The sequence below is a fragment of the Dipteris shenzhenensis genome, chromosome 21, assembly GCF_047967505.1.
Source record: "Dipteris shenzhenensis isolate YYH24624 ecotype China chromosome 21, Dip_SZ_1.0, whole genome shotgun sequence".
NCBI lineage: Eukaryota > Viridiplantae > Streptophyta > Polypodiopsida > Gleicheniales > Dipteridaceae > Dipteris > Dipteris shenzhenensis.
The window spans coordinates 42,788,153-42,813,264 of NC_141616.1; the positions used below are offsets into that span (position 1 = coordinate 42,788,153).

At 42.0% G+C, this 25,112-nt stretch overlaps 1 protein-coding gene across 1 annotated transcript; it reads left to right on the plus strand.

Annotated features, from left to right (window-relative positions):
* Positions 1 to 23,976: 23,976 nt before the first annotated feature.
* Positions 23,977 to 24,836, plus strand: LOC147888879 (uncharacterized). Its single transcript, XM_087392209.1, has 2 exons — positions 23,977 to 24,096; positions 24,294 to 24,836. Exons 1-2 carry the CDS (start codon positions 23,992 to 23,994, stop codon positions 24,750 to 24,752), a joined length of 564 nt encoding a protein of 187 aa, XP_087248335.1. The 5' UTR covers positions 23,977 to 23,991; the 3' UTR covers positions 24,753 to 24,836.
* The last annotated feature ends 276 nt before the right edge of the window (positions 24,837 to 25,112 follow it).

A 25,112-nucleotide genomic window follows, 5' to 3' on the forward strand; every position in this document is an offset into this window, starting at 1 on the left:
GAGGGCATTTGCACCAAGTTGTCAAATTTCATATTTTTCACTTTGTCCACATTGATCTAATCCCTAGCCTCATGGACAATTCCTCTAATACATAGGTCCTATCTATTACAAGGATCCTCACTTTGAGATTTAGCTAGTTCCCAAAGTTCCCTAATCTTACTACTGGATTTGTGAAACTTTTGTTGAACTTAAAGGGAATGTCCAACAACCTTTTACGAGTCTATGGAAAGCTGCATGACTAGACCATACGAAGATGATCAGACAAGCACAAATTGATCACGTACTCCCCTTTCATGGGTGCAACCATCACCAAAAGCATAGATTCTGTCAAGTCTACCTACTCTAAACCCCTCTCCCATCCATCTATTACTCCAAGAGAAACTCCCTAGGCCATTAGGATCTAGGTCCACATAGTCTATCAAAACATGATTCAACTAAATATCATCCCATGACTCCAATTTCGTAGATGACACATTATATGCCGGATGATACCTCTCCTCTTCAAGTTTCGTAAAGTTCGCTTCTCCCCGTGAAATCCAACACTCACTTTAGATAAGAGTATTAAGAGACAATTAGCTCAATCAACCAGATGATTTGGGGCATACAGAGTTTGATTGTGTTAATTGGAAACCATCTCTTGATAGAGAGACTACAATAAACCATCTTGCCACTTGAAAAAATTTCCTTACCACCAAAGGAATGTTGAGTTGCAATTGCAGATCCATCCCTTCCTCTTGCAAGGTAGTTGGTAAACACATCAAACCCCAACTTAGCTAGCATAAACCAAAACTGATCATCTTCGCCACACTTAGTCTCTTAAAGGAAAATAACATTAGGCTTCACTTTCCTAATGACAGCAATGCAACCCTTTTGCTTAGCAGGACTGCAACATCCACACAAATTCTAAGAGATAACTACAATCGACGTGATGCTAATGGATCCTGAATACACCCTCTACTTATTAATTGGCCAGAACTTTGTAAGCATCCCTGAAGAAATTGAATTGATTTTCCTTGCCTTGACTCGCACTCTGAGTAGCTTCTTTGATCCTTTTATATACAAATCTAGAGAGATTGGAGTTGAGGTCACTCAAACCAAGCACTTTCTTCAGTTGGGGCTTCTCTTCAAGGACCCTTTTCCTATGGTATGCATCAGGCATTTCCTCTTCGGTGGCTTCGACATGCTTGTCTCCATCTCATGTAGAGTTGGTGAGACCGAGCTTGGATTAGAGACTCCTCTGTTGCCCTTAACAGACCTAACCAGGCTTGAAGGAACGACACCATAGCTTTCCATATTTCTTGATTAGGGGGAACTTCAAGCTCCACACATGCAGCGTGCAAGGAGTACAAGTTACCCATCAAAAACCACTTCCTTTGATTTTGCCTTTTTGTCCCACCACACACCAAGGCTCCCCATCATATTTATTTGGTTGATCCACCATGCAGTCCTTCTTTTGCACCTCATGCCCATGTTGGGAATTGAAGGAGACTTTGCCTCACTCGAGGTAGATCCTTCTTAGTAGGCTTCTCCATAGGGATAGTGGTGATTCCCTCTTTTTCTTCCACAGCCAACTTGGTATTTGCCACCCTTCGTGATGACGAGCAATTCCTTAAAAGTGAGGAGTAGCTTTCCAAATGTAGTATGCATTGGAAAATATGCCAAATTGCACTGACTGGGCAATGAATTTACCATTGGGAAAATCAACATCCACGAAAGTGGGGGTTTCTTGGCTTCAATCCCTAAGAATCCAGGCTCTCTTGAGATTAGATAGGAATTTCATAGGGGTGGTACAAAAAGCACACGACCCAAAGAAGTTTCAATTTGTGCAACGGAATTCCCCAAAATCATAGGAAGATTGGGGAAATCAACCCATACTAGGCACTCATGAAATAAAAATTTGTCAATACCAAAAGTTGGACTCCACCAGATAGCCTGTACCATTGCTCTTGCAAATGCTGATGATTTGCCGACCATTTCATCACTTAGGTTCTCTCACACGAGTTTGATGAGGAGGAATCCTTTCTCAATGCATCGAGCTGAGTGGCCAATAGGGGGAATGTTACAATCAAATGAAAGGAACTCTTCTAGCTCCACGAGGGAAGAGACACGATAGTAAAGAATAGGTACCTACCATACCAACCTTTGCCAGCTAGGTGAGCTCAGGCTTGATATCCTCCAGACCCAACTTACATGCAACTGCATATCTTTTCCCACTTTCAAACCACGGCTTCCTAGCCACTTCTCTCGCACGTTTGTCCATTGCTGCATGCAGCAAACTTCTTTTGTATTCATCATCCACTTATGAAAAGCTTCCCCCAAGTTGCTCACCCATCACACCAACATATGAAGGGAGAGTGTGTTCGCAATCATCTTTTCCTTTACCCTTAGAGCCCTCCTCATCCTAGCATCAGACCCATGGACCTCACTAATGTTAGAATTACAATCCATTCCTAGTGACATTGCCTCAGTCTCATCAAGATCAATGCCAAGATCTCCCCATCGCAGGCAAACGTTTCACCCCTAAAGTCACTCTAGAAGGAGAAGTAGAAGGTTCACTCAAGCACTCCTTTGATAACCCAAGGTGCGTAGTCGAGCGGTTTATAGTTTCCTATGAAGCAGCATTCTGGCCTTGAAGTGTTGCCCAATTTATGTTGCTAATGTGATGGTCATGTTTACAACATATCCTTTATGTTCACGCACCATGGTATGTGGAGGGCCTCTGTCCATTCATAATACTCAAGGCATATAGAAATTACACTATAGAGAAAAGGAAACCTGGTTCAAGAATTCAAGGCATGGTGTTGGTAGGATTTCTAGTTTATGCAAGCTTTCTATTGTGATATACTTTTTGAGATATTCATAAATTGTGAGCATTTGTGAACATGCCTGTTTAAAAGCATGAGAATATGTTCATGCAATGGCATATTGTATGAGCCCTTCTTGGAGGTTATAATAACTATGCCCTTTCAATCATGGAATCTATATGAATAGCCCTAAATCATCAATAGAGCTATGAAGCTTTAAAAACCATGATACTTGAAGCATAATAATACTCCTTTAAAGTCACATAGTGTAGCATCAAGTCATACCATAGTATTCATATTCTAAAAGCCCATACATACATGCATATTTCCATCATTCTAAACATACAAATTGTATAAACGACACCCACATGACATATACAACATGAAGTATGATGTTAATAAAAACATACCTTGTTAGAATAGATGACACAAAGTATGATGTCATCAAGAAACATGACTCCAAATAGAACATGACATCCATTTCCCATTTCATTCTAATGTCATGTGCATGGGTCCCAAGTAAGATCTCAAGAAGAGTGTGAACACTATAATCATCCTCTTTTGATGCAAATACAATGTAGCATTTCCTCACTAAGACTCCCCATGCCCCTCAACCCACAAAAAAATAGCTCAAAAATCGTTTCTAGAGCTTGTAATTGTTGTAAGTAGCCAACATACGCAAGCTATAAGGTTATGATTAAAGCATAATACATATATAATTGAGGAATTAGCATGTATTATTTGAGGAAGTTATCATATCCCTTTGCCCCTCCTCCACGCCCCTTCTGCACCCCCCCTCCATCCCCCTCCCCCCCCTTCTCCACCCACCCCGACCCCCCCTTCAACCCCCCCCGCCCCCCTTCCAGCCTCCCCTCCACCCACCCCCACCCTCCTCTCACCCCCCCCTCCACCCCCCCCCCCCGCCCACCGCCTTCACCACAACCCCCTCCGCCTTTGCACCCCCCCTCCACCCCCCTCCCCCCCTCCCACCACCCACCCTCTCTTCCCCCCCACTCCCCCCTCTCTTGCTCGCCTCTGCCTTTGGGCCTCCGCCTCCCATGCCACCCACCTCCTGCGCCTCTCGCCTCTCCTCTCCAACCCTCCCCTTCCACCATCACCACTCCTCTCCCCTCCCCCCTCCCCTTTGCCCCTCCTCCTCGGTCGTGATAGCCTCCTCCCAGTCATCTACCGATGTCACTGTGCCACCGTCGCCACCATCGTCACCCGATGCCCCCCCCTCATTTTTTCCCTCCAAAAAAAAAACAACTAACCCTAAAACTAACCTGGTTAAGTTAGTTGACTAGGCTAGGTTAGTATTACTCTAGATTAGTTTAATTGGTTAGATTAGATTAGTTAAATGTAGTTAAGTTAGTATTAACCCAAGTTAGTTTGACCTTAGTTAGTTAGGTTAGTACACTAACTACTAGTCACTATAACTGGAAGCTACTCTAACTCACAGTTGGTGTGACTGTCGAGTTAAAGTAACTAGACAGTTAGGGTAGTTAGACTAATTGGGACTACCCTAGTCTAGCTCCCTCAAAGTCTAAAGCCCATTCACACCAGGCCCCCCCCCAAAAGAAAGGGCCCCATTTTGCCCTTACTTTAACCCCTCGTAACTCATCGATTTGGGACCCAAATTGAACCCAGACTAAACTGTCATTTCACACATGAAAATTTACACTACAGAAAAATTTTCCAATCCATTGCACACCATTTTGGCATCCCTAACACTCGTTAATTTGCACCCTGGTGTGGACCCCTTTTTGCACTAATTTGCTCATAAATTTCCACCGTGACCTCCGATTGACGGTCCGTCTACACCGGCACATTTTCCTACTCACGTGGGACAATCCTAGGCACATTGTTAATACAATGGTCCCTACAAAACTAATGCATCTCTAAGGCACCTGTTCCACCTCGCCAAATCTGCATGCAACTACGTCTGGCCAACACCTCGAACAACCCTCTGCCCTGAATGCCCCCCCTGAAATTCAGCAAATGCCTTTGACTCCTCCATGACATGACATGGCCGAGCATCATCATGGTGATGGGGATCTTGAACTAGATGTTGAGGGGAACAATTTCTTTAACCCTTGCAACAATTTTGGCAACAATAATAACAATCAAGGTAGTGCCCCCTGGGCAAACTCAAACTTCCCAAATATAATGGTAGGGGCGATCCAGCCCAATTCCTCCAACATTTTGATGCTGCATGTCGAGCGGGTAGAGATCAATCCATTGAAACCAAGGTTGCCTAGTTCCCCATGGCCTTAACCGATGAAGCCTCAGACTGGTACCTAGACCTCCTAGTGGAAGAAAGAGCCACATGGGACTTATTGCAAACAAAATTCAAGAGGCACTTTCAAACGGAGAGACTATAAGATGATCCCGCTCTCCAACTAAGCAAGCTTGAACAAGCTTAGCAAGAACATGTACGCACGTACCTGGGCAAGATGAAATGCTTAATTGCCAAATGTGACCCATGCCTCGATGCTAAATACCTCATGGCCTGGTTCATTGCAGGCCTAAGGAAGAAAATCCACAAAGACATGAAAAAGATTAGCAGCAGTTACGAAACATTCAATGCTACTCATGCGGCAGCCATTGACATCGAGGATGGCATGACTGACTCTAACACCAGTAGTGATGTTGGAAGAGCTAGTGCGCAAGAAAATCCAAGTCCACTATTGAAATGTCTAATGAAGATCGCCTAGAGGCCATGACCATGAAGCTAAAAGAAGAAATGACGCAGGCCATGGAATAAAAGCTTCACACGTCTCAGTTGCCACCTCAGACTTATCCATGGTGAGAAAATGTATGGTGTCCACATTGCATGGCCAATCATACAGCAAATGAATGCCCGGTCCTAATAGCCAGGATCACTGCACAAGCAAATCCACCGACAAGGTTGTGGTGCCATATCTACATAGTTGATAACCATGATGAAAATAGTTGCATCTTTAACATGCGCAACAACCCGCCTCGACTTCAACAGTACCAATCGGCACCCATCCCAGTGTATAGGCAACCAGCACTTGCACAAGCGTCCCCAACTCTGAGGCTGAATCATGTTCCCGTCCGGACCCAAGTTTTGCAATTACTCAGGAATCCAAATCCATGACCATATCCAAGAGCCCCAAATCTAGCTCCTCTGGCAATTCCAATACAACAACTTTAAGGCGAGGAAGTGGATTTGCCATTCGAGTATGAAGTTGAGTACCCAGTGTACTATGTGGAAGGAGCAGAAGGTTTAATACTTGTCTATGCTAATCAACTTCGGCCCAACTCATTCACCAATAAAGTGCTACGATTGTGGAGAGAATTGCTGAATCGCAGAGTGCCCTCATTGTAGCAGTAGCCCTACTACTTTCCAACCACTTTGTAGAGATTGCGGCATTGGCCATGCCTGTATGGATTGTCCCATGAAAAATAAGGTCCCCCAACAAAATGAGGCTAAGCTGATGTCCCAATCAGCATTATTGGGGTGGACCATCAAAGTCTAGGGCCGACAAGCATAATATCACAACCTGTGCATGTAATCACACGCTAGCAAAAAGAGGCCACCAAGGACACTAATATTCCAATTCAATCAAGACAACCTCTTCAAATGAAAGCACAAGTGACTCTACCTCTACCAAGCAATGAGTAGCAAAGATCATCCACATTAGCTCCCGAGCCTCAAATAAAAGAAGCACCATACCCGAATGCAGAAGTGGAGAAGGCTCGATTTCAGGCACTTCAACAATGGGTACAAAAGGAACAAGCTCAATTTGTGGCTGAGAAGCAAGCACAAAAATAGCTTATGGCACTTCAAACAACCAGCTTTAGTTTTCCATGTAAGCAACAAGAAAGAATAAGCGATGAGATACTGAAAGTGCTATATAATCAAATCAACAACTAATACTTCCTGTCTTTCTTCATTACAGTGGGCATATAATAGCAAGACCTTTGTAGCTCTGATACCATGTTGAGAGAGAAGAAGAAGGGATGATAGACACACCAAATAGACTCCCAAAGACTGATTCATATTGATCACTAGTTACATATATATAAGTGAGACCTAGTTCAAGTTAGGGCAAGCTATATATAGCTCTAACACCGCTAAACCTCACTGTCCCTTCAGTATGTGCAATTAATGGCCGACTCTTAAGTACACTAGGATTTGTGAACTTGAGTCTAACGGTTGTTCACCAAGTAGTAGAGATCTGCTTATGGAACCAGGTATTGTGTGATGTTCCATTTGGGAGGTGGACGCTTTCTCCTGACCTGTGTTGGAGGTGGAAGCTTCTACATGAGAGGGTTGTGCATCGTATATGGACATGTTTGCATCCCTCATTGAAACCAGTGTCGTCAAGAGAAACTCTTCCATTGTTTGGTCTTCAGAACCTAAAACCCCGGGATCTTTGACACTTGTGTTAACATCGAACCCCGATAGGACTCCGAGTGTCTCCCATGAAAGAAATTTGGTGCCTGTATTTGCTATGATCCCCATGTCTAGGATGTCTTGAACTTCGACTGTCCTAAACCCTTCATCTGTAAGGTTGCAATAAAAGCGGGCCAAGTGCTTTACAAACTTGGGTTCCTCTATGAACATATACTTTATGTAATCTATGGGAAACCATCTCTTTGAAGAGTGGTCAAGTGTATAAGCAAAATTTAAGAAATTATCTCGCATGTAAAGAATGAGATCTGAGAAGTAATCCTTCGCTCGCATATATGTGCCTAGGACATCTAAAGTCCTATCAAACACTAAAAATAGCTCTTCCTCACACGATCAGCAAATGCAGTTCATGAGATGAAGTCATGGAATGCAGTTCTAGCTGAATCCATGGCAAATAGCAGCTGATGGAGGGAGTAACTTTTGAGGACCTGGAGTTTCTATGGCTCTCTAAATGTGAAAGTGAGAATATGATGTAAAAAGGGTTCTTACCCCTTAATATATATAAAAACCCTAAAAATTAAAATTAATCATAAAATCCCCAATTTTTTTGAAAAACATTTACCATGAATTGAAAGGAGAAAAGATTAAAAGAAATAACATTTTAATATAATTGTCCGTCATCTTTTGAAGTAATAACTAGGATTTGACAAACAAAAAATTAAATGCTGCACTAGTCAAACACATTGTTAGCAATCTTCAAAGTTGCAGGAGGAATGGAATTGGCACTATGCATGCACTTCTCCACATGGCGGCTAATCTTACCACCATTTAAGGTAAAGTAGAAGGACTCTGGCATGCCGTCCTCCATGACCAATAGGTGTTCTCGCACATCCCTTAGAGTCCATTGCGATGTGACTTTCACATTCTTGACATCTCCCTCTTCAACATCAATAGACAAACTTAACCTCGTATTGTCTTCATCATTAGAGTATCTTTGCCGCCGGTAACCTTGTGGCCATAACATTGACGAGTTGTGGCATACTCTGGTGCAACTTCAATGTGCAAGGTGCTTTTTCGTGGCTTGTTGGTGCGATCTTCCAATGGAGCCATGAGAGGGATTTAGAAATAAGGCCTTGGATCAATTCAAAGAATAGAACAGCATCAATGCAACGACATCATCAAGCTATGGCCATCTACAAATCATTGCACCAACACAATTTCAAGACATGGATTGCTATAGCCATGTGGACTCGAGGACATTGCAATCATACAAGGACAAGATTGCAAAGGATGTGGGCATGGCCATGAAGTTTACATTTGGATCCAAATGGGCAAGGTTATCTTGGTTTATGCCTCCGCACATTTTTGTTTCTTTATTTTAGAATATACATATGCATAGAACAAAAACTATGTGGTCCTGCAAGTGTGTAGATGAAAATGCTCTTGAAGATTTACTTGGGATGAATTGGGGAACCAGGTCAGGCAACCAAAAGGGTGATAATGTATCGCCATGCCAACTTGAAGGAGCTGCACTCTCTAGCATTCTAAGTTGCCCTGTGTGAATTCCCATTGGAATCCTATTATGGAATTGTCCCAATCTCTGGGAGAGTTTCAAAGGCTAGATTAAACTAGCAAATCCCCCTCCACCTATGGAAGACATAGAAGATATCCCTGTGTGGATGGGTGAGAGAGATGGCTCTTGAAGTTTTTCTACTAATAATCTTGTGTAATGAGATGCCATTAGTGGTAAGTGTAGAGCTGAGTGTATTGTTGTCCCTCCAATATTAAAGGCAACTTTTCCTATATAAGCTAGTAGTAGAACCTTTGGCAATTCGACGTTGTGAGTCTCTTTGTGAGAATAATATCTTAGAAGGGCTTGGACAATTGCCATCAAGACATGAATTTTTCCAGTTCTAGCATTTCCTATTAAGAAGAGATGGAATTTTTTTTCGGGGAGAATATGTTTTTTTAACATGATGTCCTCTAAAACAATACATTGTTGTTTGTTAAGTTCTCTTATGGTCTTGTAGTGTATTTTGTTGCATAGTAGCTTGCAAGTTAGCAAGCATGGATTATGTGGTTCTCTTGAATTTTTCAATGTATTCATGTCCATTGCAATGTCAGTTATTACGGAGCTCGTGATTGGATTCACATCCGTCGAAATTGTTGAAGTGCTAGTAAGCATTGATGAGTTTGATGAAACTTTAGGAATGAGTTTGTTAAACTTTTCCTTATTTTGGTCTATAATACTTTTGTTGTCATTATATTTGTCATGCCATGTATCATTTTCTTTATTAAGTGATGGTTTAAATTGGTGGTAAGGAAGAACAAAGTACAAATCTCTCGATAGTATCCCTCTGGATCATTTGTTTCACTGTAGTTATTGAATCGAATAATTTTACTTTTTACGTTTGGTTAAAATGAAAGCGGAACTTGTATAGTCACTTGCAAAACTTGCCAAGCAAATGCCTTCAAGGCGGGGGCACTTTAAAATATTTAACTATAATGTCATCAAAGTAAATGTTTGTGCTATTTGGGTCTAGTTTTTGAAGTATTTCTCTCTACTTCCATAGTAATGTACGTTTTTTTGGAGGGTTAGTGTTAATATATTGAAATTGTCTTGAAGATGTTGAGAGTGGCAATGAGAAGGATAGGTATACTGCTTGTTGGGAGCTAATGTGCTGGGTATTCAATATAGCATGTCCAACATGCCGAATGCGTTCGTTTGGTTGTGCATTTGTTGATATGCTTTGTAGCATAGCTGCTCTTACTACCTCTATGGTCTCCTTGTCTATCTTTGTCATATAATATGTGCAATATGTAGTTGCTCCATGTGGATTTTATATGAATTGCACATGAGTATTTGCACCCCATAGCTTGGACAAAGTTGGATTGAAGTTGTTTGTATGAATGTCTTTGGGTTCTCTTCTAAGGAATAAAGTTGGTTGTGAAATAGATGCTCGAAGTGATAGAATGTATTGTTCTTCAAACAAAGTAAGACTTGACAAGAATGATTCATAGTCCATTGAAAGTGTTGTGTCTTCCATGAGCTTGGACTTACTGGCCTTTAGCTTTTGCTTTAAGGTTGTGTCAATTGACTCAAGTTGTAGGGGCAATAGAACTTTAGTGTTTACCATTGGGGGGCATGGAAATCCAAATCTACATTTCTTATTTCTTTTGTAGCAAGTTTTGCAATGTTTATGTGTTTGGATTTCTCTTTGGGACAAAGGGAAGACATATACATTTGTAGAAATGTATTTGTCGACAAATGCTTCTATGTCATTATTTGTTTGTATTCCAAAAGTAGGTGCTTCATTAATCCATAGTAGACCATGGTCATGTGGGCTGCCTCTATTCTGGAACTTTGTCACAAAGAAGAAGTCGTTGATTTTTCCTAGAATGGTTGAATCTTGTTAGATTAATGATTTAAGAGCTTGAAACCAGTGCACTTAATATTGAGCCATAGTAATTGGATCTGAACGAATAAGGTTTCTTAGCTCAATGTTAGGATTTGGAGATTGACCCACTGAAACATTTGGATTTAATTTTTTTAGACACTTTAGTAGTGGTTCCTATAGTTTCTCGGCGGATGATAGAATGATGAAGAATGTTGGGGGACCTAAATGTTCCAACATAGCTAATGGGTTTTCTTAAGGTGATATTTGTAGTCTGCTGAAGTTCAAAGGTGTGTGAAATTTTGATATCCTTTGTTTGATTGGAGTACCTTTTCAATGTTTGTGTCCAAAAGAGCATCTTTCACTTGAAGTGTCCTACCTTGTATTTGAGCTTTTCGCATGCGGACCCAAGAAGACGAGAGAATTTGTTTCACTAGGATCTTCATTGTCTTGAAGAAAAGGTTGTCAATGGAATTTGCAAATCGTCTATCTATGTTTGTTAGAGGATTACCAAAAAGCGAGCGAAGAAAAGCGAGCGAGGCCAAATAAGCGAGCATGGACAAACAACAATGCAAGGTGTTATCTGTTTAATAACAACCACATCATATTCATCAGGACAGCCAATTACCACAATTTATGCTCCAAGAAAGCTTACCCACTCGCCTGCATCTTGGCTAGCATGTTTCCAAAAGTACATGTTCAAATCATGTTTCCTTTGCTGTGAAAAAGTAATGATAAAATAAAACATTGAATGCTTTCAATAATGAGAATAGTAACATATTACATGAACTGCTCTTCATGTTGTCAGAAGACACCTTTTTTCTAAAAGTTATTAACTCCATAGCACAAAAAGCATATGTCATACAAACAAAAATTAATATAAAAATTTGATGCTTCAAAATATCTTCCAACCCTTGGAATGATTGTACAAAATGTTTTTTTGTGCATTGCCAAAACATGGAAGCACACCTATGTATATCATCCGCTTCCAAAGGAAATATAAAAAAGGGACATCTAGGCTGCCTACTAAATGCTTGATGGGTTTCTTCCACCTTCAAAAAATACAACTTAGTGCAGCTTCATGCAAGGAAGCACACCTACATATATTATCCGATTCTGAAGGAAATGAAAAAAAAAGGGCATCCAAGCCATACACTACATACTTGATGGGTTTCTTCTACCACCCAGAGCTTGAAACAATTCAACTTTTGTCAATGTAGCCTGATGCATAAACTGATGCACCATTTCACTTAAGCCCAAGACAACAATAAACACAAAGTATATGTGCTTGCAAGGCATGTAGGGACTTTTTCTTGCTTCCCTTTCTGTGAAATCAAGGCATGTGCAACGTGGAAACTCTGAAATCAAGACACTATATGTTAGCCCCTTGGACATTGATCCTGTTGTACGAACATGGAATACATGCACCTCATGTGGAATAATGATGTTCTCTCTCACCACCTCCCCATTTTCTGTAACTGCCTTGTGTATCCTTTCCTTGAAATCTTTATTCAACTTACTTCTCCATGAAACAAGCTTTCCATCACGATGAGAAGGGCGCACATGGCTAGGTGTATGGATTTGCTGTGCATAAGGAGGTCCCATCGCACCAATAGAATCATCACTATTAAATACGAACCCTGCCCTTACAAGGGCACCCCTCTCATCTACAGTGATTGATGTCCCACTTGCAACCTTCCATACACCTGGAGAGACCCCAGGAACACCTTGAATGGATTTATCCACATTCCATGTATGGGTGACAGAAGTATTACAAAACCATACAAACTGCTCTATCACTCCATGAGAATGTTGCCTTCTTCCCTTAAAACAAGGGGCTGGCACACCATAACTTGCACTTCTACCAAGTGAATTGATTAGTGCCCCACATCGTCTCCGACTCTCTGCCAAGTAGCCAAAGCATGTGACAACACTATGTGGTTCGGTTCTCCTGATCGCCCAATTGGCTTCATGAATATCTATCTCTCTACAAACCATGTCTTGTGATGGACTTTTAAAATCAATTTGTCTTCTTTTTCCTATCACTCTCCTTGTTGTCACTGTCATGTATTCTGGTCGATGACTATCATTTCCATGGACCGATGTTGAACATTTTGAACCCCTCTTTCTTCTTATGCTCATCGGTTCTGTTATTGGCCTATTCATCTCAGGAGATTGTATCCCAGCCTCTTCAATCACTATGTGTGATAAATCCACAAGCCTATTTCTGTCCCCTTTACCAGACCCACTACCATCAAGTATTCTTCGCCGGAGAGCATCCAAATTTGGTCCTGTACCCAAGTGTCTTCCATTCATAAAGGCATTGTAGTGGGCACTTTGAAGGACACTCATTGCAAGATCTGCTGCACAAGCATCATACAATGTTATGTGTTTTGCATATCCATGTGCTGCTCTCATGCTAGAATGTTTTGTCTCTGAAAGGTTCACTGTAGGAACAAATCCAGATTGCTCTTCTTGCCGCAAGAACATTCCCCCCCACTGGTTGACTCTAACATCCCACCAAGCAAGCCACGTATGCAATGTTGGTAGCTCACCCTCCTTCACATGAATCGGGGACCAATACAAATTCAATGTTTGTTTGCATTGGTCTGCAGAAGTTGAAGTTGTTGCCTCTCTCCACTTCCGACATAGAACTTTATTCTCCTCCTGAAATTGTGGCTTAATGCATCGTCTGGTGTGCTCAACCATGCTCATCTCCCAATGGAAAACACAAGTTCTTTCTCTACCATCCATCACATTTTCAGGTCCACCATTGTAAACAGTGCGGACAGCCAGCCAATTTGCTCCTGCTCCATCTGCCATGAATCCACGGAATTCAGGTTTTTTAAAACCATTCTTCTCCATTGTATTGTTCAGTAGCTCCCAGAATCGAACTTGAGCATGGTTATCCTCCACCTTGAATTCACATATTGCTATAGTTAATAGTTCCCTTATGAATGGGTCATACACATGAGCACCCATTGTTGACCATCCCCTCACTCGATGCACATGGTCAAAATGAACCCATTGTGATCCCAAGCTTCCACCAGGCCGCATGCGATTCACTAGATCAACTCCTGATCCTGGACCAATGGTCGACATTTTGAAGATATGTGGTTGTTGTTCATCTTGCAATTGTTCACGAAATAGGATACTTTGTAGGTATGGATATTTGCATCTCCTCTTTAAATCAAGTATTGAATCCATTCCACCATCCCCTCCTCTAGCCTCACTTCTTGCACTCTGCACCACTCTCTGAAGCCTCCTTCTCTGGGTCATTGGTGTAATGGTTTCAAGCACTTCTTCGAACTTCTGATCATCTAGTGGCTCCACAACAACCCCATCCTTTGCTAGCATCATCTCCATCACAAGGTCTTGTGCCACAGACACCTCAATATTTTTGCAAGAAGAATTTCCATTCAACCTAGCACGCATTGAAATGAGATCCTCTACTTGCATTTCCTTTGCTCGACTTCTACCTTTTTCAACTGGATGGTCATGGAAACCCACATGCACTGCGCATCTCGTTGTCTTCACTCTTTCATGGGGAAAGCAATAATATATAATAGCACTGCATAGGTAAACACACTCTGGTATTGCATCACAATGCTTGCACAAAAGTGACCCCAAGGCAGGATCAATGGGACCAGGTAGAGGAGGCCTCCTAAGCTTTCCTTTCCATTGTGTATCATTTAAAATTCCCATTCGTTCAAGGAAAGGACAATCCAAATTACAACATCTCAAATAACCTGAACATCTACTCATTCTCACAACACCATTGAAGCAGTCTTGCGAACATGTGGAATATTTTGTCCAAACATGACCATCAGCATTCTGTTCCATTCCAGACATTGGTGAACCCTTAGGCATAGGTGGAAGTTCGAAGACAATATATCCATCGTAAGTTAGAGGAAGCTCAGTAACCTTCTCCACCCGAACTGCAGATTTGAGCGCAACATGAAGAGAACTATTCAAAGGCATCCTCTCTATAAGTGAAACCACACTATTCAGTTCATGATTCATAAAGTCACCATGAGTACCTCTCTTATAGGACATGTGAACTCTTAAGGTTGATTGTTGGCCACCACTAATCTTGAACCCTTTCTGACCATCCTCTAAGTTCACCACTGGAAGTACAATGGCAAGCTCATCTATTCCGATTTCTTGATGCAGCTCAATGTCCTCGTTCTCAATGTGAAAGTGTTCCTTAAGCTCCACCAATGAAACCTCCAGGAAAGGAGTGTCAAAACGAATGGTCAATGATTCGTGTTCTCCAAAGCGAATGAAAACTGAGAAAGGCATGATTCAAATGCTAGAGCCAAGATGTAGCACCAGACGACACCAACCAAAGAACAAGTGAAAAGCTAGCTACACAAAGGGTCCGAAAGCAGGGAGGCAAAAGAAGAAATGGCATAGATGTGTTGGAGACCGAAGAGAAGTGTTGAAAGAGCCACTGCATTGAATTATGGGAGAGAAGCAAGTTCGTCTCTGTAAGTGTCAAATGCAAATGGATGTCACTATTAGCATCCAAGGTGATCGTTTAACTGCAGGTCTTTATTGAACAATATGTGTTTATTTGTTTAGAATAATGGTAATCTTTGAACAAGATGCCTTGAACACGCATATAGTAACTTGAATGACGCCTCCATGCATTTCATTCAGTAATGGTGTATATTTAATATAAATGAATAAAAGAAGAAGTAACTTTCAAATTTATATATTGGTATTGAAAGACTAAAATATCAAGAAAAAAATTAAAGATTTATAATTACTATATTTTACTAGCAATAGTTAGAATGAGTAGTATCTTCAAATCCATATCTAAAATGAAAACTATCGAAATGTGTTAGTTTACTTCACATTTGCATGAACGCGCAATATTACTATTTCCATCATGAGTCATTACATGGTGTTCTCCTCACTATTACAAGGTGTTAGTTATGCGGTCTTCTCCTACCGTCTAATAATGACCAGGCCTGCAAAATCCCTCAAAAATCGTTTCTCTAAAGGCTACGCCTGCAAAATCTGTCTAATAATGACCATCGCCTGCAAAATCATTACTACAAAATCTCATGCAAAATCTGGAGATATTATGAGGAAGAGCGTGGTGGGCTGGGTCAGATTCTATCTCTCTTTCTCTCCAGCCTTGAAGCGATTTTATCTCTCTTTCTCTCCAGCTTTGAAGCTTCCCCCAAATGCTCCTCACGCTCCTCCAACACTCCCCACCCCCTTCCATTCCTGCCCTCTCATCTTCCCACAGTTCAAAAGTTTAGCGATGTCGACTCCTTCCTTTCTGAGATGCCTGCTGTGACATCAAGCTCTTTGTGCTTTCAACAAACTTCAACGACATCGACCTCCTTGCGGCCTTCAACAAACATCAACGAGCAAAGAGCTTTTGAGGTAAGTACTCCTCTTTTCTCTTCAAAAATTCAACGACCATAGCCTAGGGAGGCAAGCGTAACGGTAAGAGTGCAAGCAAGAAAGAGATATGAAGCAAAGTGAGCCGAAAGAGATATGAAGCAAGGTGGCTCATTGTGGTGGCGGTTGGACTGCCTGGGGCAGCAAAAGAGGCAGCGCGTTAACGCGCTGCCTCTTTTGCTGCCCCAGGCAGTCTAGGAAGGAAGTTCCACCACAGCGAGCAAGGTTATCCAACTTCCTTCCTGGACTGCCTGGGGCAGGGTAAGCATGTTCGTATAGATTCTTAGAAGAGAACGATGAGGAAGACGATCAATCACAAGCAATCCAAAGGTGACTCGATGTGGTGGCAGTTGGACTGCCTAGGGCAACAAAAGAGGCAGCGCGTTAACGCGCTGCCTCTTTTGCTGCCCCAGGCAGTCCAAGAAGGAAGGAAGGCAGTCCTCTTTTGCTCGAGGCTCGGAAGCATGAAATGGAATGGAGGAGTGAAATGTCGGATGATTTTTGATGCTCTACTAAACATGAGAAGAGAAGTAGCTGAGCGCGTATTCTCGTAAAGACAGATGTACGAGATCGTCGAGCACCGGCTGAAGTCCATAACGAAAACCAAAAGCCCTCTGGTCGGTTTCTGGACTTAGCGGAAGAGAAAGCAGCAGCTGCTATATTTAAACTCGCGAGGACTCACTCACAAGCATGCTTGCGAAATCCAACCTAAATTTAAACTCGCCAGGAGCTTCGAGAGTGCCTTGTAGACATCCACCGAATATAGATTTTTTACAGAAACAAGCAATTAGCAAAGTACTCCAAATTTCCACCAGCAACTTCATAGGACGACTCGAGTGAACTGAAATGTTCACCGTGCAAATCTAACAACTCAACCCTTGAATTGTCCCAGTGCTTCTGCAAACGTATAGGCACAACACCTGTATGGTCGGAGTGGTTGAGATAACAAAGTACACTAAGACATGGATTGCTAAAAAATGATGTTAATTCGATTCGAAGTGATCGTTATATGAGACAAACGGATTACTAAAGAGGCTCCCAACATGGAGTCTCTAAATTTGCTTTTGAACTTGACACACCTCTCTCTCTCTCTCTCATACGTTCTGAAGGGAGGGAGGAATCGTTTGGAGGCGATGGCAATGAAACGATGGTCGGAAATTCCGAATGGGTGCGTCCATCACTGTTAACGCCAAAGTGAAGGTGTCCGTGCGGGGAGATAACGGCAAAGCAACGGGGCAAGCAGAGGGAGCGGCAAGACAAGGAAGGATGGGTGAGGCAAGACAAGGAAGATGGGTGAGGCAAAGGAAGTGTGCGAAGGATTGGGATTGTTTCTGTAAAAAATCTATATTAGGAGATCTGCCGAGGCCTGCAAACATCCACCGAAGCCATAGATCTGAATCAGAGATCCGTTCATGATCGCCGAACTAACTAAGCTACGAGAACACATTCATGATCGCCAAACTGCAAGATGCGCCTGACGGTACCATCTAGCTCCCGAAACACATCTAGATCCCGAAACCATCGATCATCTACCTTGCTCAGGAAGGCAGTCGAACTTCCTTCCTGGACTGCCTGGGGCAGCAAAAGAGGCAGCGTGTTAACGCGCTGCCTCTTTTGCTGCCCCAGGCAGTCCAGGAAGGAAGTTGGTGGAACTTTGCCCAGGCAGCAAAAGAGGCAGCAAAGTTCCACCAACTTCCTTCCTGGACTGCCTGGGGCAGCAAAAGAGGCAGCGCGCTCTTTTGCTGCCCCAAGCAGTCCAGGAAGGAAGTTGGTGGAACTTTGCCCAGGCAGCAAAAGAGGCAGCAAAAGAGGCAGCAAAGTTCCACCAACTTCCTTCCTGGACTGCCTGGGGCAGCAAAAGAGGCAGCGCGTTAACGCGCTGCCTCTTTTGCTGCCCCAGGCAGTCCAGGAAGGAAGTTGGTGGAACTTTGCCCAGGCAGCAAAAGAGGCAGCAAAAGAGGCAGCAAAGTTCCACCAACTTCCTTCCTGGACTGCCTGGGGCAGCAAAAGAGGCAGCGCGTTAACGCGCTGCCTCTTTTGCTGCCCCAGGCAGTCCAGGAAGGAAGTTGGACTGCCTTTGCTAGTGGATCGTTTGCCTTTGCATTTCCATGAGCTGGAGGGCAGTGGAGGAGGCGAGGGGGGAGGATGAGGGTAGAAGAAGAAGAAGCTGGGAGCTCGGAGAGCAATGGATCCATGGGACGTAGTTTTTACAAAGGAATACTTTCAGCATGTTGCTACTACCTAGAGTCCTGACGTGCGCTCCATGGTTAAACGCAAAGCTATCCAAAGCTTTGAGCCTAAGAAAAAGGTATAAGCAATCTACTACTCTTGTACCAATCACATCGCTTATCTTTTGTGAACCAGGGAGGGTCTAAAGTACAGGAAGCTCTCTACAGCCCAAAGGTAAGGCCACAGTATACCTCATGGGCATTTCCATTGGCAGGAAAACCCTGAGATTTCATGCGGCACAGTCAAAGTCCAAAAGAAGCAAAAAAAGGAGAAGAAAACCGTAGTTGCTCTCAATGTGACGTTGTGGATTTCAGTAGTATCCATACCCAAAACCACGTTGATTAAGGCAAGTTGAAGCGCACAAGTTGTAGAAGAAGCTTGCTCATGTTTTGGTAGATTTTAAAGAAAAGCCTTCGAAGGGAATACCGTAGATAGGCAAGCCATTAACATGTTTGGAGCAAGAAATAATGACAAGCGTTGAGGTGAGTAAGAGATTGATTGGGAGGCCTGAGCCTAACAAACAAGAAACAAGAAGCTGGGAGCTCGGAGAGCAATGGATCCCTTGTTCTGATGATCAGAAGCGCAAGGAGAAGAAGCAGAAGGAAAAGAGCTACGTAGTCGATGGAGAAGAAGAAGAAGAAAAAGATACGAAGTCAATGGAGCTACGTACGAAGAGAAGAAGAGAAGATGAAGCAGACGATACACGAAGGAAAAGAGCAAGAAGAGAGCTTGCGATTACACGACGACGACGAAGAAGAGAGCTTGAAAGAAAGAAGATGCAAGCGTTATTTAGGTGTCTATATTATTGCTTGTCTATATTGCTTGAGAAAGACTACATATTGTCAGAGAAACGAGATGGGAGAGTGCGCAGATAGAAACGAGACTTGATGGATCGGATATCGTGGACAGTGCGCATTCTTCCGAATGCCCAAGAGAAGCTACGACGAAGATTTTGATGGGAAAACGATGATATTGTGGACGGAAGCATACGATGAATGCAATGTACCACAGACAGAATGGTCAAGCGTTCGTCTTCGTCCATCGATCGATCGATCGTCGTCTAAAAAATTCTTGTCGTGGACGTAAGCATCCGACGTATGCATTGCATGGATCAACTCACAGACAGAATCGTCGAGCGTGCGTCCATCGACGGATCGCCGTCTAAAAAAAAATTCTTGCTGTTTCGTCTTCATCTGGTTGTTGTTGGGTGCGCGCTCTTGTTGTTAGTAATTGTGATTTCACCAAACAAAAAGCAGCTGCTGAGACGAGTCATCGTCATGATCGATTCATGAGCATCTAGCAAAACAAAATCTATATTATTATTATTATCATCAGAACAAGAAAGAAAGAAGCGATGAAATGGGAATGAATTGCGTGATCGTCTCCACCGTCTGATGAGCTGCCGGGAGCTCGGGAAGACATTTAACGGGTCATCCCAGGAAAATGAAAAGCTTACACCGCCTGATACGCTCTCGAGCCGCTGCACTTGCCGTAGGAATGGCATCCCCTAACAAGAAAAACATTACGATTCGATAGACAGAAGGTCCCAATTGTGTGGGTGAGTGTGAAAGACACCGTAGAGAGGGCTCTGCTTGTCCCGTTACAGCTCCTTATGCATATAAAAATTATGTATAGCTGCATACAGGACAAAAATACGTGTTCCTCTTAACGAAAACACTCTCGACGTGCACTTGTTCTCTTTCTTGATTTTGAAGAACCAAGAGGAGAAAGAAGACAAATCGTAGAGAAGGTGATCGCAACCCATAATTTTGTATAGCCTCGAGTATGTGACCTGAAATTCACTCAATCAAAACCTGGAGATACTGTTATCCACACCCACGATTCCAATCATTCAATAGAGGGAGCGCATTTTGGAGTGTAATCCCAGTACTTCCACAAATGGTTACGTAGAGTCCATCCAAATTGAAAATTGCTCAACCACAAAGGTCAAAATATTCAACGATTGCAAGCAGCATCAATTTGGAGCTCTCGAGTCTCGACTCTGCCACGGGTCCACATCAGTTGAGTCGATGATAATTACAAGAGGTAATATGGGAAGTTCATTGTTGTTAAAAAAAAAGTGCACACTGCACACATGAGGATAAGCAATACAATAGCAGCACATGGAAACTTGTGTACAATTGGCTTCAACGTTTTCGTGAGATATAAAAGCGTTGTATAATTTATCCTGTATGCAGCTATACAATTGCTTCAACGTTTTCGTGCACTTCAGTAAGCGTTAATGCGCTGCCTATTTTGGTCCCTCGGGCAGTCCAATAGTCCCCTCCTTGCATAGCGTTCAAAAGACCATGTGACCTATCCCTCCAAGAGTCCAATAGCATTCCAAAGACCATTAGACCTGTACACCAAAGCATACTTATAGACAAAAGATGAAATGGTCGAAGCAACCTTTTGTGAGTATGAAAGAAAGTATTGATACATGGGGTAGGCATAGAAGTGCATATTTACCACTGCAATTCCATATATCCAAGTGTATAGATACCACTGCAAGTTGATATACTATGTGCATTGGAGATGAACCTTTTTCTTTTAGGACACAAGTGGGTGAATGTTCCCTAAACTGGAAATCAATTGCATTGGTAGATACATGTATTTGTTTTTAGTTTTGGTTTTTATTGAAAAGGTTTTGAGAACTATGATTGGAAAAATGCCGTGTTTTTTGTCTTTTCAGGATGACAGGAAAAAAAGGCAGAAAAGTTCAAGTGGCACATTCTACAAAGGTGACAAGAGGAACAAAAGTAGATCACAATGTTGAATCATCAGTAGGTGGAACAGAAGAGCAAGAAAGTGTGGTGGGTCTAGAGGTTGAAGTATCATCAACTCAAAGAGATGAAGGTCCAAGAGTAGAGGAGGATGAGTTGGATGATAGTGAAGTTCAGGTGGAAGGAGGAGGTGATGTGATTGGCAAATGTAGGATGCTTGATTCAGATCAGTGTCCTCGCATTCCCTTGTGTAGGTTGATACCTTATGCAAGAGTGAGAGGACTTCGTGATGATGTATCTTCACTCAAAAGTACATTTCAAGTAGAGGGCTATCTCCCAGAGAAAGGGTCTTTCATTGTATCTGTCTGCAAGAGTGATGGAGAGGAGATAGTTGTGACAGATGATATGAGGAAGAGTTGGTCTCCCACCTGGAGAGAGGTGGATGGGGAGTTTGAGAAAGATGTGATGTCTAACACTGACTTTCATTTTATGTCGCAAAAGATGTTATTTGTTTGGGAGGGCAATCATAGGACCACTGCATGGATGAGTGTTATCAAGGAAATCTTTCCTACAAACAAGAAAAGACATGTACGAGTGGTATGCACAATAATTGACCCAAGGAAAATTAGTGAGATTGCTCTCTTGGCAGGGCTACAACGAATGAATTCGTAAGTACATGGACTCTTTGAATCTTCTCCACATTTGTGTTTTATGCTACTTTGCATTTATTGATTGGGTTGTGTACTTTGCTGTTTGTTTTCTAGCATGAATGAACATGCCATTATCAAACCCAGTCTAAGGGACATACTCATAAATGCACACAACATTTGTGAGTGTGACTCTATGGTGTTTATGAGAACATTGTCTTCGAGTGAGATCAAATCAATAGAGAATTGGAGGGCTCAAGAGAGTAAAGGGAAGAAGCCATGGTTTCCATTGACAAGAGGTTATTTGGCAAGGCTTGTCTTCCAGGTAGAATGTTGCATTTGTATTGATGCTTAGATCTTTATCACTCCTTTGCTTTCTCTAATTGGAACTTATGTATGTAGGTTGAGTACAATACAGAGCTTAAAAAAGCAATGGACAAAATATCTACAAAGCTACCTTTAGATCAAATGGGAGAGGCAGAAGGAAAGCAGCGTACCATAATTCAAAAGAGAATTGCTGATAGGATGGGAAAGGTGTGAATTGAATTTTCTATACTTTGTTGCATATAATTTTGAAGTTAAGTGACTGACATGTCATCTTTGGATAGGTGTTGAATTGTATAGATCCTGGTCTTGGAGAGGCTTGGTTGGAAAAGTTGTTTGCCTTGCGCTTTGATGGTATGGACTCTTGCGTGACATTGGAGAAGCTCCAACTCATTGCAAAGTCTGATTTGAGATTAGAAAAAAAAAATATTTTCCTTTCTTTGTTAAAAAAATATTTTCCTTTCTTTGTTAGAAGCCACTAAACCTATGCGAGACATGTACTTCATGCCTGTGGGCGACCTTGAGTACAGAGGGTGTGTTTCTTCTACCAATACAAATCATCTTTCATGGTGTTTGTTTGTTTCTTGCCAATGGCATGACTCTTATTTTTTTATTATAAAATTGCGTCAACTTTTACTTTTTAGGTGGATTAGTAGAGAGATATTTTTGGAGAAGGTGGAGAGACAGTCATTGAAAGTGCTTGAAGATTTGAGGGTGATCACAACAATGGGCATGCCTTTGGATACCCCTAAGGATTACACATTGCAGCAATACATGGAGGATATAAAATTGGAGGGGAGAAAACATATGTTTGTGGTGCTAAGATCAAAGGAAACAAAGATGGAGAGCAAGGGTGGAAAAAAGGGAGATGGACTATCTGAGTTGGACATGGCTGCCCATAGGGTGGTTTATAGGTATGTTATCAATTCATTTGAAGGTTCATTTTTCATTTGTCTATGTTTGTGCTGTTGATTCATGTAATTACACAATTTTTGATGGTTTGGGACATCCATTTTTTTTTTGTTTCTTGGTTGATAGATATCTCTCCCACTTGGCAATAGAGAAAAGGATCTCTGACATTCCAAATTTGTGTAAGAGTTGGGTGGAGATTGGTCATGCTGCATGCATGTATCCACCGGGCATGCACCATCTCTCTCAATGGGAATTAGCACATTGTCCCTGGTGGATAGATTTCCCTAAAGGACAAGTACTGGTGCGAGAAAGAGACTTGTACAATACTTATGCTTCACAAAAAGCCAATGAAGCAAGTAAGGACAAAGTGGAGGGAAGCTCAAGGAGAGATAAGAAAGAGAAAGAGAAACAAGAACATCCTACAGAAAAAGGTAAGGAAGATACAATATGATTGTTTGTTGATGTTGTCTTCAATTCGTTTTGACATTGCATTAATAAGTTTATGATTGTTCTCTTTCTAGATGAGGGACCATCTAGTCCTATGCGGCATGAAATGGATCACATAGAGAGTGCAGGTAAGGGTGTTGTTGTGTTCTGCATATGTAGTTGTTCCTTTAACACTACTTTTACTTGTAATTGATTTGCTTTTGCATATAGGTGGAGAATTAATCTCGGGACTTGTGAAGCAATACGTGTTCCATCGATCACAGTCACCTGACATTTCCTTGGCCCGTGGCATCACACCTTTGTTTGCTTGTACAGTTGGAGATTACATTGCAATGGGCAAAGACTTTGCTGACTCTAAAAGAAATGATAAGTATGCTATTTTGCATGAGTTTTTTATTACAGTGGCTAGTCGAGATCAGGACTACAAGAGGATGGGTAAGAAGGTGAAGTGGGCTTCAGATTTTATATTGCTCGATTTTCCATCTGGCTATCCACTTGATGAGAGAGGATCCACTCCTACTTGGAATGTCTTGCTCGAGGACCATGTGCGGTATGGGCTTGCAGTTGCATCAGCTTCTTTGTCTGTTGGTTGGCATGCATATGTCCTTTGGCAGGTAAGGCACAATACCACAATTGACATTTCACATTTTGTGTTTCCATTCTACTAGTTTTAAATAAAATTAATTGCTTGCAGGACAATGTATTGGTTGGATGGAACGGTTTGCATATGTCCAGGGCTTGGAGGTTGTCAGACGTGTGATCATTCATGACAAGTTTCCATATGGATTTTGTAGAGAACATGATAAAAGTGTTAAGGTAAGCTACCATTCCATGCATTCTATGTTTGCATTCCATGATAAAAGTGTCTTTGACAAATGTCTCCTCGTTAGTTCTATGCATGATATGTTTGGAAGGATAAGTCCTATGCATGCTATGTTTGCCATCTTTCATGCTATAATGCTTGCTAGTTGAAGTCAATATACTATACATGTTTTTCTCCATGTGGTTTCCAGATGCAATCTTCAGTATTAGCTCTAATACGTAGAGCAAAGAAGAATCCAACAGTTTTTTGGGAGGAGAGCTTTCCATTTTTCCAACAGCTTTTGATTGATCCACGTGAAGATGTCTGGACTCATCACATACCTCCCTCTTCAAGGACAATCGTGCCGATGTCTTCTCAGCTAGCACGAGGTGGACTAGAGAGGAGTAGTTTTTTTGTAGGTTGCATTATGTCTCTTCTCTGTGTTCCTGGAGGGCTGGTTCTAGAGATGGGTTGTGGTACAGCCCCTCTTATGCGTGCTTGTCAGGCCATTGGTAGGCCTTGTTTTTCATTTGATTCAGACAACGGTATTGTGGCTAGCATTGTTGAGCCACTTGTGGCAGATCATTCTGGAAAACGGATCAGGTCAGAGCATGATGGAGAGGGGGAAGAAGAGAGAGTGGAACCTGTCACAAACCCCTTTGATGAGTAGTATGCTACTGGCCCTGAGTTTTTTTGTTATATATTTTGAATGCTAAAATTGAGGACTTTGAAAGTGTTATTTAGCATCTTTATAATATGGTAGATAGTGAAGATTTACGGGTGCCTTTGAATCAAGAAAGTACAAATTTTGATGCTTTGGATAGTGTTTGTAAGGCCTTGATCTAGCAATTGATTTTTTCTGCTTTTTGTTGGTAGCGAATTGTCTTTTGTATAACACATAAGGATGGCAAGTTCTTCTTATTGGAAATTATTTTCATTGTTCCACTTTGACTTACTTTCCTTTGAAATGTATCTTTTGTTGTAGTTTGTTACCATGCTATGCAGAAAAAATGGCAAGATTCATGACAGC

What these genes read in the sequence shown, in the direction of transcription:
- LOC147888879 (XM_087392209.1), top strand. Translation starts at nt 23,992, where the DNA reads ATGGAACGGTTTGCATATGTCCAGGGCTTGGAGGTTGTCAGACGTGTG. An exon ending in AACATGATAAAAGTGTTAAG is followed by an intron (nt 24,097 to 24,293) that starts GTAAGCTACCAT and finishes TGTGGTTTCCAG; the next exon opens with ATGCAATCTTCAGTATTAGC.